Source organism: Syngnathoides biaculeatus, chromosome 14 (assembly GCF_019802595.1).
Source record: "Syngnathoides biaculeatus isolate LvHL_M chromosome 14, ASM1980259v1, whole genome shotgun sequence".
NCBI lineage: Eukaryota > Metazoa > Chordata > Actinopteri > Syngnathiformes > Syngnathidae > Syngnathoides > Syngnathoides biaculeatus.
This window is the reverse complement of record NC_084653.1, coordinates 1,431,888-1,449,054: the sequence shown is the minus strand read 5'-3', so window position 1 is coordinate 1,449,054 and position 17,167 is coordinate 1,431,888. Positions and strand designations below refer to the sequence as shown.

General features: G+C 43.0%; 1 protein-coding gene across 7 annotated transcripts in view; it reads right to left on the bottom strand.

The window, feature by feature from the left end:
* Window positions 1–3,404: 3,404 nt before the first annotated feature.
* il10rb (interleukin 10 receptor, beta) overlaps window positions 3,405–17,167 on the bottom strand; it is a 101,071-nt gene continuing 87,308 nt past the window's right edge. For 6 of the 7 annotated variants that reach the window (XM_061842337.1, XM_061842338.1, XM_061842340.1 and 3 more), the window contains one exon: window positions 4,335–4,955. In XM_061842337.1, the coding sequence (XP_061698321.1) occupies window positions 4,823–4,955 (133 nt within the window). In that variant the 3' untranslated portion in view covers window positions 4,335–4,822. Of the gene's footprint in view, window positions 4,956–17,167 lie in introns of all 7 variants that reach the window. The other variant, XM_061842343.1, reaches the window with a different exon arrangement.

Sequence of the window (17,167 nt, the reverse complement as noted above, 5' to 3'; positions counted from 1 at the left end):
GCAAAGGTAGAGGTAGTGAAAGCTAAACAAGAAGTATTTGACAACATGTACTCCATGTTGGATACAAAAGAAGGAGAAAAGGAGCTCTACAGGTTGGCCAGACAGAGGGATAGAAATGGGAAGGATGTGCAGCAAGTAAAGGTGATTAAGGATAGTGATGGAAACATGATGACTGGTGCCAATAGTGTAATAAGTAGATGGAAAGAGTACTTTGAGAAGTTAATGAATGACGAAAATGGGAGAGAAGGTTGAGTAGAAGAGCCAAGCGTGAATGACCGGGAAGTGGCTTTGATTAGTAAGGGAGAATTTAGAAAGGCACTGAACAGAATAAAAAATGGAAAGACAATTGGTCCCGATGACATACCAGTGGAGGTATGAAAGCAATTTGGTGAGGTGGCTGTCGAGTTTTTGACCAACTTTTTCAATAGAATACTACCAGGAGAGAAGATACCAGAAGAACGGGGGAAAAGTGTGCGAGTCCCCATTTTTAAGAACAAAGGCGATGTTCAGAACTGTGGAACCTACCAATATGATGAGCCACACAATGAAGTTATGGGAAAGAGTAGTGGAATGTAGACTTAGGACAGAAATATCTCCGAGCAACAGTATGGTTTCATGCCTCGAAAGAGTACCACAGATTCATTATTTGCCTTGAGGATGCTAACTGAACAGTACCGAGAAGGTCAGAAGGAGCTACATTGTGTGTCTGTGGATCTTGAGAAAGCCTATGACAGAGTACCGAGAGGAACAGTGGTCCTGCATGCGGAAGTCTGGTGTGGCGGAGAAATATGTTAAAATAGTACAGGACATGTAGGAAGGCAGAAAAACATCAGTGAGGTCTGCCGTACGCGGAACAGAAGAATTTAAGGTGAAGGTGGAATTGCATCAGGGATCACCTCTGAGCCCCTTCCTGTTTGCTGTGGTAATGGATAAGCTAACAGATGAGGTTAGACTTGATGATATTGTGATATGCAGTGAAAGCAGGGAGCAGGTGGAGGAACAATTAGAAAGATGGAGCCATGCACTGGAAAGGAGAGGAATGAAGATTAGCCCAAGTAAAACAGAATATATGTGCGTAATTGAGAGGGGTGGAGGGGGAAGAGTGAAGCTCCAAGGAGAAGAGATAGCGAGGGTGGATGACTTCAAATACTTACGGGTCAACAATATGGAGCAGTGGTGAGAGTGTGGTAAGGAAGTGAAGAAACAGGTTCAAACAGTTTGGAACAGCTGTCTCTGCTAGGATGAAGGGCAAAATCTATAAAACAGTGGTGAGGCCGGCCATGATGTACTGTTTAGAGACGGTGGCACTGAAGAAACAACAGGAAGCAGAACTGTAGGTGGCAGAAATGAAGATGTTGAGGTTATAGGGAGAAGAGATAGCAAGGGTGGAAGACTTCAAATATTTAGGGTCAACAATCCAGAGCAATGGTGAGTGTGGTAAGGAAGTGAAGAAACGGGTCCAAGAAGGTTGGAACAGCTGGCGGAAGGTGTCTGGTGTGTTATGTGACAAAAGAGTCTCTGGTAAGACGAAGGGCAAAGTTTACAAAACAGTGGTGAGGCCGGCCAGGATGTACGGATTAGAGACGGTGGCACTGAAGAAACAACAGGAAGCAGAACTGGAGGTGGCAGAAATGAAGATGTTGAGGTTCTCGCTCGGAGTGAGCAGGTTGGATAGGATTAGAAATGAGCTAACTAGAGGAACAGCCAAAGTTGGATGTTATGGAGACAAGGTTCGAGAGAGCAGACTTCAGTGGTTTGGACATGTCCAGAGGCAAGAGAGCGCGTATATTGGTAGAAGGGTGCTGAGGATGGAGCTGCCAGGTGAGAGGAAGACCAAAGAGAAGGTTTATGGATATGGTGAGGGAAGACATGAGGGCAGTTGGGTTGAGAGAGGAAGATGCAGAAGATAGGCTAAGATGGAATAAGATGACACGCTGTGGCGACCCCTAACGGGACAAGCTGAAAGGAAATGAAGATCCACGAGATAGGCATTGATGGAAAAAGATAACACGCTGTGGAGACCCCTAACAGGACAAGCCGAAAGGAAAATATATATATATATATATATAAGTCTCATAAGTAAGGTAACACATGCTGTATGTATCTATATTAGCTATATTAACCTACTATCAAAATGACTAATTTGGCTACAAATACATAATGTGCATTCATGATTAAATGTTTATTTTCCCTGTAGTATATTCTGTAAAGAACGACGTACCACGTGACTGCGCTGTTGTACAATGCCGCCTCAGTTTAAACCTCATTAAAATATTACTGAATTATGTTTCATTGCTTTGATGAAATTAAAGAAATGCAATAAAGAAATCCGTTTTTGATGTCGTTTTTATTTTGAGGATTTGAAAAAAAAAAAAAAAAAAAAAAGCAACGTGTAGAACATCCCCCTTACCTGGGCACTGAACAGAGTGCAATAAAACGCATCCTGCATTTATAAAACTAAAACAGCAGCCTTTTGAAAACAGATCCTTTGTTTCTGAATATATGCCTATGACAGGATTGTATTCTTACCTGTTAAATGCGACTTCTGTTTTCGAACATCGTTTGCGAATGGTTTTCCTTGCTTTAGTATCTCCCGAGTTGCAATAAAACTTGGAGCAGTAGTGGAGTTCGGAGATGCAGTCCACTTCTTAAATTTATTTTCCCGCTCCTCTAATTTCTCTAGAAGTAATGCAATCGCACTCTCTTTTTCCCAACTGGGTACTCGGGTGCAAATGTGGCATGCTTCCGTTGGAAATGTCCACATTACTCTTTTTGTTATTTGACAACTTCTCGCGACAAAGCAAACACTAAGGGAATCCTTCCGCATTGGCAATGAATGCAAATGATTCTGTCCAAGAAATGTTGAATCCACTGTTCTCCTCAGTTATTTTTCTCTTTTCCTCTTGGGATGCATGGCCACTCACAAAGCTGCTGGTTTGCTTACAACAGCCATCCAGCTTAGCATCCCGCCGTGCTGATAGAAACATGTGTGGAGGCTATGAAACAAATGTTTGTTGACAGAAATGTTGAAATTGAATATTTATTCGACACATTCTCTCGGCTAAATGCAGAGGGGTTGCGTCAAGAAGGGCATACGGCATAAAAACTGTGCCAAACAAATATGCGTTCGTCGAAGATGACATGTTGTGGCGACCCCTAATGGGACAAGCCGAAAGGAAAAGATTCTACACGTTCTTACAGCATTGGAAAACGTTAGGAATGTCTGTGTCATGTCTGTCCTCCCACAGAAACCATATGAAAACAGAAATATATTTCTCTCCCCCAGCTTTTTCTATTTTCAAACATTTTTGAAAAAGCTCAGGGGAGGCACTCGGGGGTCGCGAAAGAGCCACGGGTTGCCGACCCCTGCTTTAGTCTATTTTTGCGCTGCAGGTGTGAGAGAATCAAAATCAGAATCAGCTTTATTGGCCAAGTGTGTAAAAACACAGAAGCAATTTTTCTCCGGCAGTCGGTGCTGCCCTGGTATGACATTCAGAACAAAAAACAACAAAGCAACAAGAACAAAGAACAAGAGATATATCTGTTTATAGGAACTATTCCATCTGATTCAAAAGTTTTTCACAAAATTGATGACCTCAATGATTGAATGCAACACTATTTTTTTTAACACACCCCTTTCAACAAATTGCACAATTGCACACCCTTAAGAGTGTGTTTATCATGAATGCTGGACCTTGTTGGTTTTCTGAGAATCTACTGCACCCACTGGTAACTCGTTTAACATGTGGCAATAACAAATATACTGAAAACCTGGATTAATCTGCTTTATCACATTGGAATGCTATTTTGTACACTACTGTATGTTGTATGTCATGTATGTACAACATCTGAGAATAAAGTTACTTGAACTTGAGATATTCCACATTAAGCACTTCACACACACACACACACACACACACACACACACACACACACACACACCACACACACACACGCACACACAGAGTTATAAAAACAAAATGCAGCAATACATCGAATAATGAGTGCATGAATGCCGAATAAATGGAGAGACTACCTTATGTTATGTTGACAAAAGGATGAATACGGGAGGATTGTTAGATTCAAATTGCAGACATTAATTTACAGTATATTTATCGATTAAACTGCAAAATAACTTCTATATAATGGAAGTTATGGATTGTAATGGAGTTCTAGAGCAGTTACTCCCAAACAGTATGCCAGAGCACATCAATGTGCCATGAGCACTCTTCAGGTGTACGGTGGGAAATTATTGAATTTTACTCAATTACTTTAAAATATATTACCACGACATAATGTATCTTTACTAATATAGTTATGCCAGTGAGACATAGTGAAAGAACAAAGAAAAGCTCTTTTATTAAATGGTACAAGTACAGTAAATACAATGTATCCACTTTTTCTGACATTTTTGTTCAATGGTGAGATGTCTCAATTGTAAAATATGTGTCTTGGCTTCATGAATATTGGAAATCCCTGTTCTACAGGTATCAGATTCATTTTAAAATGTTTGAAGTATTTTAATATTATTCATACTCTTCCCTTGATGCGAGTAGAACTAGATAAAACCATTTACGTATGTAAGTACATAAAAATGTACATTTTGCCAAAAATCAAAAACACACCTGAATCTGAATGAAGGGTAACTGCACTAGAGTACGACCACATTTTTGTGGGAAAATGTGCAGTTGTTGGGATTTTCTTTTTTTCCACCTCAGAGGTTCCAATGCAAATCTTCAGGCACAAACGTCAATAACTAACTGTAAGCCCACACTTACTAATGTAGCCAGGAGTCATATTGTGCATTTTGAACAGATCGAAGTCAACAAAAGAGGTCAACAGAAGAGGATTGACTGTTGTTTAATTGCAGCTGCTGTTGCTGGGATTTGCTACCTTCTGTGGAGTAAACTCCAGAATCTCGGCTTCTCCTTGTGCCCTGATGACTGTTCTGACCACTGGAAGCAAAACAGAGAAAAAAATAATTTCTGTCAGTGACAAGTATGATCACAGCAGTTAATGAAACATTTTTGTTCAAACAAATATCTATTTTAATCTCTGTAATTCACAAATGTTTCAAACCCTTCAGAGCCTTTACAACTGCGAAGTGCATTCGGAAGAGGAAAAGTAATATTTATCTTTGGGCTTGTCTCGTGAGGCGTCGCCACAGTGTCTCATCTTTTTACATGAAGGGTATCTCCTGCATCTTTCTCTCTAACAGCAAGAGCCCTCAAATCTTCCCTCACAACAGCTATCAACTTCTTTCATCTTCCTCTCACTCTTTTGCCTGGCAGCTCCATCCTCAGCACCCAACTAAGGGACCTTTACTCTGGACTTCAGCAAGCTGTAACAACTCATAAGACTTGTACTCATAAAAACCTACAAAGACCAGATTGCTTCCTTACTTATGGTGTCAGAAAAAGATTTTGCCCAAAAAAAATCTGACTTTAGCTGTCCTTCCAATGTCCCTCCGTTGAATCAGAATCAGCTTAATAAGCTCATGAATGAGCTCCTTTCTAACCCTACCCAACCTGCTCACTCCGAGCGAGAGCCTCCACATCTTCATTTCCCTCACACCCAGGCCTGCTTTCTGTTGTCTCTTAAGTGCCACCATCTGTAATCCATACATCATTGCTGGCCTCGTCACTGTTTTATAAATATTGCCCTTCATCGTAGCAGAGACTCTTGTGTCACATACACCTTCCACCAGCTGTTCCGACCTGCTTGGACATGTTTCTTCTCTTCACTTTCAAAACTCACCATTGCTCTGGATCGTTGACCAAGTATTTGAAGTCATCCACCCCGCTACCGCTTCTACCTCCACTCCTCTCATTTATGCACAATGTCTTACTTTGGCTAGTCTTCATTCCTCTCCTTTCCAGTGCATGCCTCTCACTGTTTCACCTGCTCCCTGCTTTCACTTCAGTTCACAATGACATCTGCGAAGATCATGGTCCAAGGGGATTCCAGTTTAACCTAATCTGTCACCCCATCCATTACCACTGCGAACAGGAAAGGGCTCAGAGCTAATCGGGCTCAGAGCTGATCGTTGATGCAGTCACACCTCCACTTTAAATTCTTCTGTCACAGCTACAGGACGCTTTACCACTGTTCTGGTGCCTTCATACACGTCATGTACTACTCTAACGTACTTCTCTGCCACTCCAGACCTCCGCATGCAGTACCACAGTTCCTCTCTTGGTACTGTGTCAGAGGCCTTCTCTAGATCCACAAAGACACAGTGTTAGCTACCTCCGACCTTCTCTGGACTTTTCCATGAGCATCCTCAAGGCAAATAATGCCTCTGTGGTACACTTTCTAGGCATGAAACCATACCGTTGCTTGCAAATACTTGTGCCCAGAACCTAGCTTCCACTACTCTTTCCCATAACGTCATTGTGTGGCTCATCAGCTTTATTTCTATATTGTTCACACACTTCTGCACATCGTCTTTGTTCTTAAAAAGGGGAAATAGCACACTTTTCCTCCATTCTTCAGGCATCTTCTCCCCCGCCAGTATTGTTGGTCAAAAACTCCACAGCCACTTCTCCAAAATGCTTCCATACCTACATAGGTATGTCATCAGGACCAACTGCCTTTTCATTTTCATTTCTTCTTTCAACTTATTCTTTCCTTCTATTTACCACAGGACTACCACGACTAAACTTTTCCATCTCTATTCTTAATCACCCTAACCTGCTGCAAAGCCTTCCCATCTCTAATCCTCTGTCCAGCCGACCTATAAGATCCTTTTCTCCTTCTTTAGTGTCTCGTTTCTTCTTTCATGAATTTATTCTTTCCATATATTTAGGACAGTACTACCACCACTCAACCCTTTAGCATCTCTATTCTTAATCACCCTAAACTGCTGCGCAGCATTCCCATCTCTAATCCTCTGTCCAGCCAACCTATAACATCCTTTTCTCCTTCTTTAGTATCAAACCTGGTGTACATGTCCTCATGTGCCTCTTGTTTAGTCTTCGCCAGCTCTACCTGTGCCCTATGTCGCATCTTAATGTATTCCTTTATCTTCTCAGTGTCCCACTTCTTTAACCTTTTTTCTTGCATGACTTCCTGTACTTTGAGGTTCCACCACTATGTCTCCTTCAGCCCTTTCCTTCCAGAAGATTCCCTGAGTATTCTTTGTCTCTCTGATCACCTTCGCTGTAGTAGTCCATTCTTCAGGGGCGAGAGCCTGCCTTACCTCTTTCTAAAAAGCCGCACATCAGTGTTCCTTCATCAGCTTCCACCACAGTTTTCTGCTCTACATTTGTCTTCTTAATCTTCCTCCAAACCATCATTCAAATGACACATTACCATGTTATGCTGTCTCGCTACACTGTCCCCTTTACCTACCTTACAGTCAGTAAACTCCTTCGGATAACATCGTCTGACAAAATTTTATCCAACTGCATGGTTCTAGCTCCACTCTTGTTGGTCACTATAAGTTCCTGCCTCTTCTGGAAAAAAAAGTGTTCAGTATTGGCATTTCCATGCTTTTTGCAGTTACCCCCATCTGTCCATAAAAGTTCCTTTCCTAGATGTTGGACTTACCCAGAACTTATTCATCACCCCTATTTCCTTCACCAACATATCCATTACCATCTGTACCAATTACAATTCTCTGTCTGGGATGCTCAGAACTTCATCTAGTTCTTTCCACAATTTCTCTTTCACCTTTAGGCCACACCCTACCTGTGGGACAAAGCCACTTATCACATTATACATAAAATGCATACTTTTTTTCACCTCCAAAACATTCTTTGCCAGCTCTCCATTAAAATAACCCCGATTCAATGGTAACATAAGTTAAACCCTGTCCCTAAACTTCTTGCCTTCCTGCCTTTCCACCTGCTCTCTTGGATGCACAATATATCAGCCTTTCTCCTAATCGTTATATCAACAATCTCCTGGTATTTTCCTGTGATAGTCCCAACATGTGGTTTTCGTCCTGGCCGTGGAACAGTAGATCAGCTCTACACCCTCGGCAGGATCCTCAAGGGTACATGGGAGTTCGCCAAACCAGACTACATGTGTTTTATGGATTGTTTTGTGGAGAAGGCGTTTGATCGTGTCCCTCGGCGCGTCTTATGGGGGGTTCTTCGGGAGAATTGGGTGCTGAACCCCCTAATATGGCCTGTTCAATCCCTATAGGACCAGTGGCAGAGTTTGGTCCGCATTGCCGGCAATAAGACAGATTTGATTCTGGTGAGAGTTCCACTCTGCCAAGGCTGCTTTTTGTCACCGATTTTGTTCATAACTTTTATGGACAGAATCTCTCGGGGCAGCCGAGGCATAGAGTGTGTCCAGTTTGGTGGCCTCAGCATCACATCTCTGCTCTTTGCAGATGATGGGGTTCTGTTGGCTTCATCAAGCCATGATCTTCAACTCTCACTGATGCGGTTTGCAGCCAAGTGTGAAGCAGCTGGGATGAGAATCAGCACCTCCAAATCTGAGACCGTGGTTCTCAGTCGGAAAAGTGTGGCATGCCCTCTCCGGGTTGGGGATGACTTCCTGCCTCAAGTGGAGGAGTTCAAGTAACTTGGATTCTTGTTCACGAGTGAGGGAAGAATGAAGCAGGAGATCGATAGATGGATCGGAGTAGGATCTGCAGTGATGCGGACTTTGTATCAGTCTGTTGTGGTAAAGAGGGAGCTAAGGCTAAGCTCTCAATTTACCAGTTGATCTACATTCCTAGCCTCCCCTACTGGCACGAGCTGTGGGTCGTGATACAAGTGCCCAAAATGAGTTTCCTCCGCAGGGTGTCCGGGCTCTCTCTTAGAGATAAGGTGAGAAGCTCAGTCATCCGGGAGAGGCTCAGTGTCGAGCCTCTGCTCCTTCGCATTGAGAGGAGCCAGATGAGGCGGCTGGGGTATCTGATCTGGATGCCACCTAGACACCTCCCTGGCGAGGTGTTCTGGGCACGTCCCACCAGAAAGAAACCCCGGGAACCACCCAAGACACACTGTCTGGATGGCCTGGGAAAACCTCAGGATCCCTGCGAAAGAGCTGGAAGAAGTGGGTGGGGAAACGGAAGTCTGGGTATCCTGCTGAAGCTACTCCCCCAGTGACCCAACTCGGAGTAGCAGTAGAAAATGGATGGATGGATGGATTGATGGATGGATAATCCCAACATCCCTAAAGATAGTCCCCACAATCATTAATAGGCTCTGTGCTTTCCTCTTCTCTATCTGTTAAAGATTCCACTTTCCTCCTCTTCTTCGTCTTTGACGCACTGAATTTCCACTGACTCCCTGTAGGTTAATGGTGCTGGGAGGGGGCGCTGTCTACCCGGGCCACGGCCAATCTGGTATGGGATTCTTTAGGTGAACGCTCATATTTGTTTTAAGATGGGTGCCCTTCCTGACGCAACCCCCTGCATTTATCAAAGCTTGGGACTGGCCTGCAGATTGCAGTTTTGTACCCCCATGGGACTGCATTAAGTGGAAAAACAATATAAAATTTTAATTTTTCTGAATATGTAAATGTAGAACAGTAAAAGTATTGTTTTTTTGTTTTTTTTTTTTCTTCAGAAAATGAGTAGCTAATTCTCTCTGTCGCCTTTTGCGGAACTTGTGTCCCAATCTGATCTTTGAGATCAGAAAACATTCTATTGTAAAAAGCAAGCATCAGTTGGGGTCAGATTGGATTGAAAATCTCAGATTTCCCCTCTCATTAAAAGGTTAGGGTTCCCATTCCATTCTCCCCTCCAAATCTTTAAGCAGTGCCCGGATGGCATGCAGATCCCACGTGATCGCAAAAGGTTGCTAAGGTGCTAACATAGTAGCAACGAGTAAGAGTGAATGTTGCTTGCTCAAAGTAGTTTATTGACACTCCAGTATAGGTTCACTGTAAAATTAAACTCATAGGCAAAAGAATTTCACTTCAATGTTCATATAATCACAGACTTCAATTCTTCATTTTTGTTCAGAGAAATTGCTATTTCAAAGCTAACACACAACAAAGAAAAATACCATTGATGAGCTAATGAAAATTATCATTGAATTTAAGGCACATATCGCTCAAAAAAAAACATCTGAACACAAAAGGGTAAGATAACACTTTGACATATAGTTTTCAAACTGTGAAAAATGAGTTGTCACAACAAAATTTGATTGTGAGTTCTTTCTCTGTTACAGCAAGTGTGTATCTCGAGTATCACACTGCCCCTCAGAGATGTGCAGAGCAGGAACAGGGTTTGTCCATAATACTAAACCTCAGTTGTATTGAGTTTAAAAAAAAAAAGCATTGGTGCAAACATGGAAAAATTAAATTTCCTCACCAGACACAATAAAAAAGGAACTGGTTTGAAATGTACTTTACCCTTTAAAACAATTTGTATTTTTTTTTAAAGCAAAGCAAATTTATTTGAATGAATTCCATTTATTGTCATAATACAACTGTACAACAAAACTGGAGAGCCTCTCCTGAGTCAGTGCATCGATAAAATAAAAAGAATTTTAAAAACCCAAATAATTATCCATGTGTAAAATGAACTGCTTAAAAAGCATTGCTCAAGATATTGAAATGGGTGTGCCCTTGCATTAATAGCGTGGCTAGAAGAAAGATGACAGTTCAGGGTGGAAACTGCTTTTGCGCATCTGTACTGCCTTCCAGATGGCAGAAGCTCAAACAGTTGATGACCACGGTGTGTAGTGTCCTTAATAATTGTGAATATAATTATCATACATCTGCTTCTAATAAAGAAATGCTTTATCCTGCTCTAGATAACGTGGCAACCGCTTAGCTGGAGGTAGCACAAGAACAAGAACATCTAATCATCAAAACTGCTACAACCAGGAGCACCTGTTGTCTGTGAAAGAAATGAGGACCACACATGTACTCAGCAATCTTCCACACACACACACACACACACACACACACCACACACACACACACACACACACACACACACACACACACACACACACACACACACACACACACACACACACACACACACAAACATTAACAAAAAAGCATACTTTGTTTCCAACTAGGTTTTGGTTACCGTCTCCTTTTTGTAACAGCCATGCACATAAGGGGCGTTTTGAAACCAAATAAATAGAGGTACTGAGGAGAGGATAATCAGAGAGTGCAGTGGTGAATTGTACGAGACAGTTGCTCTCCTCTCTCCTCGCGAGCTGTTAAACTTGAACTGGTGTCTTTGCTTCCTTTTTGTCCTGTTTAATGAATGTCTAATTAGTAAACCTGACATTTACTTGGTCCTTCGAGCTGGATCTCAAGACACTTAAAGTTTCCAGGGGCTTAGTCAACGTCAATGAGCGTTCATCTAAAGAATCCCATACCGGATCGGTCGTGGCCCGGGTTAACAACGCCCGCCCCCGGCACTGCTAACCTGCAGGGCGTCGGTGGAAATTCAGCTACTGTGGGTCGAAGACAAAGAAGAAGAGGAAACCGGATCCAGCGTCAGAAGAAAAAGAGGAATGCACAGAGCCTACAACTGAGTGTAGGGACTTTGAATGTTGGGACTATGTCAGGAAAAGCACAGGAGTTGGTTGACATGATGATTAGGAGAAAGGTTGATATTCTGTGCATCCAAGAGAGCAGGTGGAAAGGTAGTAAGGCTAGAAGTTTGGGAGCAGGGTTTAAATTATTCTACCACGGAGTAGATGGGAAGAGAAATGGAGTAGGGGTTATTTTAAAGGAAGAGCTGGCTAAGAATGTCTTGGAGGTGAAAAGAGTATCAGATCGAGTGATGAGACTAAAATTTGAAATTGAGGGTGTTATGTATAATGTGGTTAGCGGCTATGCACCACAGGTAGGATGTGACCTAGAGTTGAAAGAGAAATTCTGGAAGGAACTAGATGAGGTAGTTCTGAGCATCCCAGACAGCGAGAGAGTTGTGATTGGTGCAGATTGTAATGGACATATTGGTAAAGGAAACAGGGGCGATGAAGAAGTGATGGGTAAGTACGGCATCCATGAAAGGAACTTTGAAGGGCAGATGGTGGTGGACTTTGCAAAAAGGATGGAGATGGCTGTAGTGAACACTTATTTCCAGAAGAGGGAGGAACATATAGTGACCTACAAGAGCGGAGGTAGAACCACGCAGGTAGATTATATTTTGTGCAGACGATGTAATCTGAAGGAGGTTACTGACTGTAAAGTAGTGGTAGGGGAGAGTGTAGCTTGACAGCATAGGATGGTAGTATGTAGGATGATTCTGGTGGTGGGTAGGAAGATTAAGAAGACAAAGGTAGAGCAGAGAACCATGTGGTGGAAGCTGAGAAAGGAAGAATGTTGTGCGGCCTTCCGGAAAGAGGTGAGACAGGCTCTCGATGGACAACCGAAGCTCCCGGAAGACTGGACGACGACAGCCAAGGTGATCAGAGAGACAGGCAGGAGAGTACTTGGTGTGTCATCTGGTAGGAAAGGGGAGAAGGAGACTTGGTGGTGGAACCCCAAAATACAGGGAGCCATACAAGGAAAGAGATTAGCGAAGAAGAAGTGGGATACTGAGAGGACTGAGGAGAGGCGAAAGGAGTACATCGAGATGCGACGTAGGGCAAAGGTAGAGGTGGCAAAGGCTAAACAAGAGGCATATGAAGACATGTACACCAGGTTGGACACGAAAGAAGAAGAAAAGGATCTCTACAGGTTGGCCAGACAGAGGGATAGAGATGGGAAGGATGTGCAGCAGGTAAGGGTGATTAAAGATAGAGATGGAAATGTGTTGACTGGTGCCGGTAGTGTACTAAATAGATGGAAAGAATACTTTGAGAAGTTGATGAATGAAGAAAATGAGAGAGAAGGAAGAGTTGAAGAGGCAAGAGTGAAGGACCAGGAAGTGGAAATGATTACTAAGGGGGAAGTCAGAAAGGCACTACAAAGGATGAAAAATGGAAAGGCAGTTGGTCCTGATGACATACCGGTAGAGGTATGGAAGCAATTTGGAGAGATGGCTGTGGAGTTTTTGACCAACTTATTCAACAGAATACTAGCGGGCGAAAAGATGCCTGAAGAATGGAGGAAAAGTGTTCTCGTTCCCATTTTTAAGAACAAAGGGGATGTTCAGAGCTGTGGGAACTATAGAGGAATAAAGTTGATGAGCCACACAATGAAGTTATGGGAAAGAGTAGTGGAGGCTAGACTCAGGACAGAAGTAAGTATCTGCGAGCAACAGTATGGTTTCATGCCTAGAAAGAGTACCACAGATGCATTATTTGCCTTGAGGATGCTCGTGGAAAAGTACAGAGAAGGTCAGAAGGAGTACATTGTGTCTTTGTGGATCTAGAGAAAGCCTATGACAGAGTACCAAGAGAGGAACTGTGGTACTGCATGCGTAAGTCTGGTGTGGCAGAGAAGTATGTTAAAATAGTACAGGACATGTATGATGGTAGCAGAACAATGGTGAGGTGTGCCTTAGGTGTGACAGAGGAATTTAAGGTGGAGGTGGGACTGCATCAGGGATCAGCTCTGAGCCCCTTCCTGTTTGCAGTGGTAATGGATAGGCTGACAGATGAGGTTAGACTGGAATCACCTTGGACCATGATGTTCGCAGATGATATTGTCATATGCAGTGAAAGCAGGGAGCATGCAGAGGAACAATTGGAAAGATGGAGACATGCACTGGAAAGGAGAGGAATGAAGATTAGCCGAAGTAAAACAGAATATATGTGCGTGAATGAGAAAAGTAGAGGGGGAAGAGTGAGGCTACAGGGAGAAGAGATAGCGAGGGTGGACGACTTCAAATATTGGGGTCAACAATACAGAGCAATGGAGAGTGTGGTCAGGAAGTGAAGAAACGGGTCCAAGCAGGTTGGAACAGCTGGCGAAAGGTGTCTGGTGTGTTATGTGACAGAAGAGTGTCTGCTAGGATGAAGGGCAAAGTTTACAAAACAGTGGTGAGGCCGGCCATGATGTACGGATTAGAGACGGGGCACTGAAGAAACAACAGGAAGCTGAACTGGAGGTGGCAGAAATGAAGATGTTGAGGTTCTCGCTCGGAGTGACCAGGTTGGAAAGGATTAGAAATGAGCTCATTCGAGGGACGGCCAAAGCTGGATGTTTTGGAGACAAGATTCGAGAGAGCAGACTTCGATGGTTTGGACATGTTCAGAGGCGAGAGAGTGAGTATATTGGTAGAAGGATGCTGAGGATGGCGCTCCCAGGCAAAAGAGCGAGAGGAAGACCAAAGAGAAGGTTTATGGATGTGGTGAGGGAAGACATGAGGGCAGTTGGGGTTAGAGAGGAAGATGCAGGAGATAGGCTAAGATGGCAAAAGATGACACGCTGTGGCGACCCCTAACGGGACAAGCCGAAAGGAAAAGAAGAAGAAGAAGAAGTCAACGTCCAGGCAAAGACCGTAGCCACGGCACTTGAGACCCTTTCCGGGGCTGGCCTCGGCTTTGCGTCTGGAGGCTGAGGCAGGAACAAAACTGACTGACAAACTAAACGCATTACACAAGGAATGGACACCATCACACATGTCATTGTGAAAACAAACTGAACAGAAGTGGAAGAGTTTGGGACAATTTGTATAGGTAGCACGAAATGTTTCTATCCAGATTTGGATTGGGACGACTGAACTGTACAAAAAAAAAATCACCTTATTGGACAATTGTAAACAATCTGAGACCAGATGCCGCTGTATTCACAGTGGTATCACAATCTACACAGGCAATCATGGAAAAACAGTGACAAATACAGGGAAATCAGTGACACATGGAGAGCTACTACAAAATTTGCCCAGAGCAGTTCAATTACCAAAAGAAATAGCCATTTGTAAATGTGCAGCACACACATCAAATACAGACAAAGTATCATAAGGAAATACATTTGCAGATAAAACAGCAAAAGAAGTAACAGCCAAAAGCTTTATGGGATTAGCTGACCATGTAACAAATAAAGACTTTCGGATTATGTGTTAATCAAAATGCAACAACAAAGGTTACGAACAGAACTAAAGTTGTGGAAAAATAAAGATGCGTCATTACAAACTGGGATTTATGTGAGCACAGATACAAAACCCATTCTGCCAAAAAATATCTTTAAAGTGGGCGGCAATATTGAGCCATGGGAGTCTCATGTCTCAACAGGGAGAATGGTAGCCCTGGTACAAAGGCATTACATGACATATGGATTTAACCTTATGCAAAAGATATTTTTTGGACTTGTTTGACCTGTGCTCGACATAATCCACAAGGGAATGTGCGTCCAAAATGTGGTCAGTTTCCTCAGGATCCAGAGCCATTTCAGAGAATACACATCGATTTCATTAAACTAATGAAAAGTGAAAACAATACTGTTTAGTCATCATCGAAGCTCTTTCAAAATGGGTAGAAATATTCCCAGCGAAACAACCTGATGCACTAACAGTAGCTGAAGCATTATGCAAAGTCATCATACCAATGGAACACACTTTGGAAACAAAGTGGTCAATAAAATAGGATTCATGTTCCACATTAACTTGAAACACCACTGTTCTTACCATCCACAGAGAGAATGAATCGCACAATTAATAACAGACTGAAGTAATGCATGGAAGAAACACAGACCATGGACACAATGGATAGATTTCGTCAAACTATACATACATTACAAGTACGACAGGTCTCATTCCATTCAAAACAAAACTGTTTGGGAGACCATACGAGTTACCAATATTTTCCACACAATGACAGATAGACAAATCTTTTTCTTTTCCTTTAGGCTTGTCCCATTAGGGGTCGCCACAGTGTGTCATCTTTTTCCATCTTAGCGTATCTTCTGCATCTTCCTCTCTAACCCCAACTGCCCTCATGTCTTCCCTCACCACATCCATAAACCTTCTCTTTGGTCTTCCTCTCGCTCTTTTGCTTGGCAGCTCCATCCTCAGCACCCTTCCACCAATATACTCACTCTCTCGCCTCTGAACATGTCCAAACCATCGAAGTCTGCTCTCTTGAATCTTATCTCCAAAACATCAGACTTTGACTGTCCCTCTAATGAGCTCATTTCTAATCCTATCCAACCTGCTCACTCCGAGCGAGAACCTCAACATCTTCATTTCTGCTACCTTGTGTTCTGCTTCCTGTTGCTTCTTCAGTGCCACCATCTCTAATCCGGCCTCACCACTGTTTTGTAAACTTTGCCCTTCGTCCTAGGATTGTTGACCCTAAATATTTGAAGTCGTCCACCCTCGCTATCTCTTCTCCCTGTAGCATCACTCTTCCCCCTCCACTCTTCACATTCAAGCACATATATTCTGTTTTACTTTGGCTAATCTTCATTCCTCTCCTTTCCAATGCATGTCTCCATCTTTCTAATTGTTCCTCTGCATGCTCCCTGCTTTCACTGCATATTCATCTGCGAACATCATGGTCCAAGGGGATTCCAGTCTAACCTCATCTGTCAGCCTATCCATTACCACTGCAAACAGGAAGGGGCTCAGAGCTGATCCCTGATGCAGTCCCACCTCCACCTTAAATTCCTCTGTCACACCTAAGGCACACCTCACCATTGTTCTGCTACCATCATACATGTCCTGTACTATTTTAACATACTTCTCTGCCACACCAGACTTACGCATGCAGTACCACAGTTCCTCTCTTGGTACTCTGTCATAGGCTTTCTCTAGATCCACAAAGACACAATGTAGCTCCTTCTGACCTTCTCTGTACTTTTCCACGAGCATCCTCAAGGCAAATAATGCATCTGTGGTACTCTTTCTAGGCATGAAACCATACTGTTGCTCGCAGATACTTACTTCTGTCCTGAGTCTAGCCTCCACTACTCTTTCCCATAACTTCATTGTGTGGCTCATCAACTTTATTCCTCTATAGTTCCCACAGCTCTGAACATCCCCTTTGTTCTTAAAAATGGGAACGAGAACACTTTTCCTCCATTCTTCAGGCATCTTTTCGCCCGCTAGTATTCTGTTGAATAAGTTGGTCAAAAACTCCACAGCCATCTCTCCAAATTGCTTCCATACCTCTACCGGTATGTCATCAGGACCAACTGCCTTTCCATTTTTCATCCTTTGTAGTGCCTTTCTGACTTCCCCCTTAGTAATCATTTCCACTTCCTGGTCCTTCACTCTTGCCTCTTCAACTCTTCCTTCTCTCTCATTTTCGTCATTCATCAACTTCTCAAAGTATTCTTTCCATCTATTTAGCACACTACTGGAACCAGTCAACACATTTCCATCTCTATCCTTAATCACCCT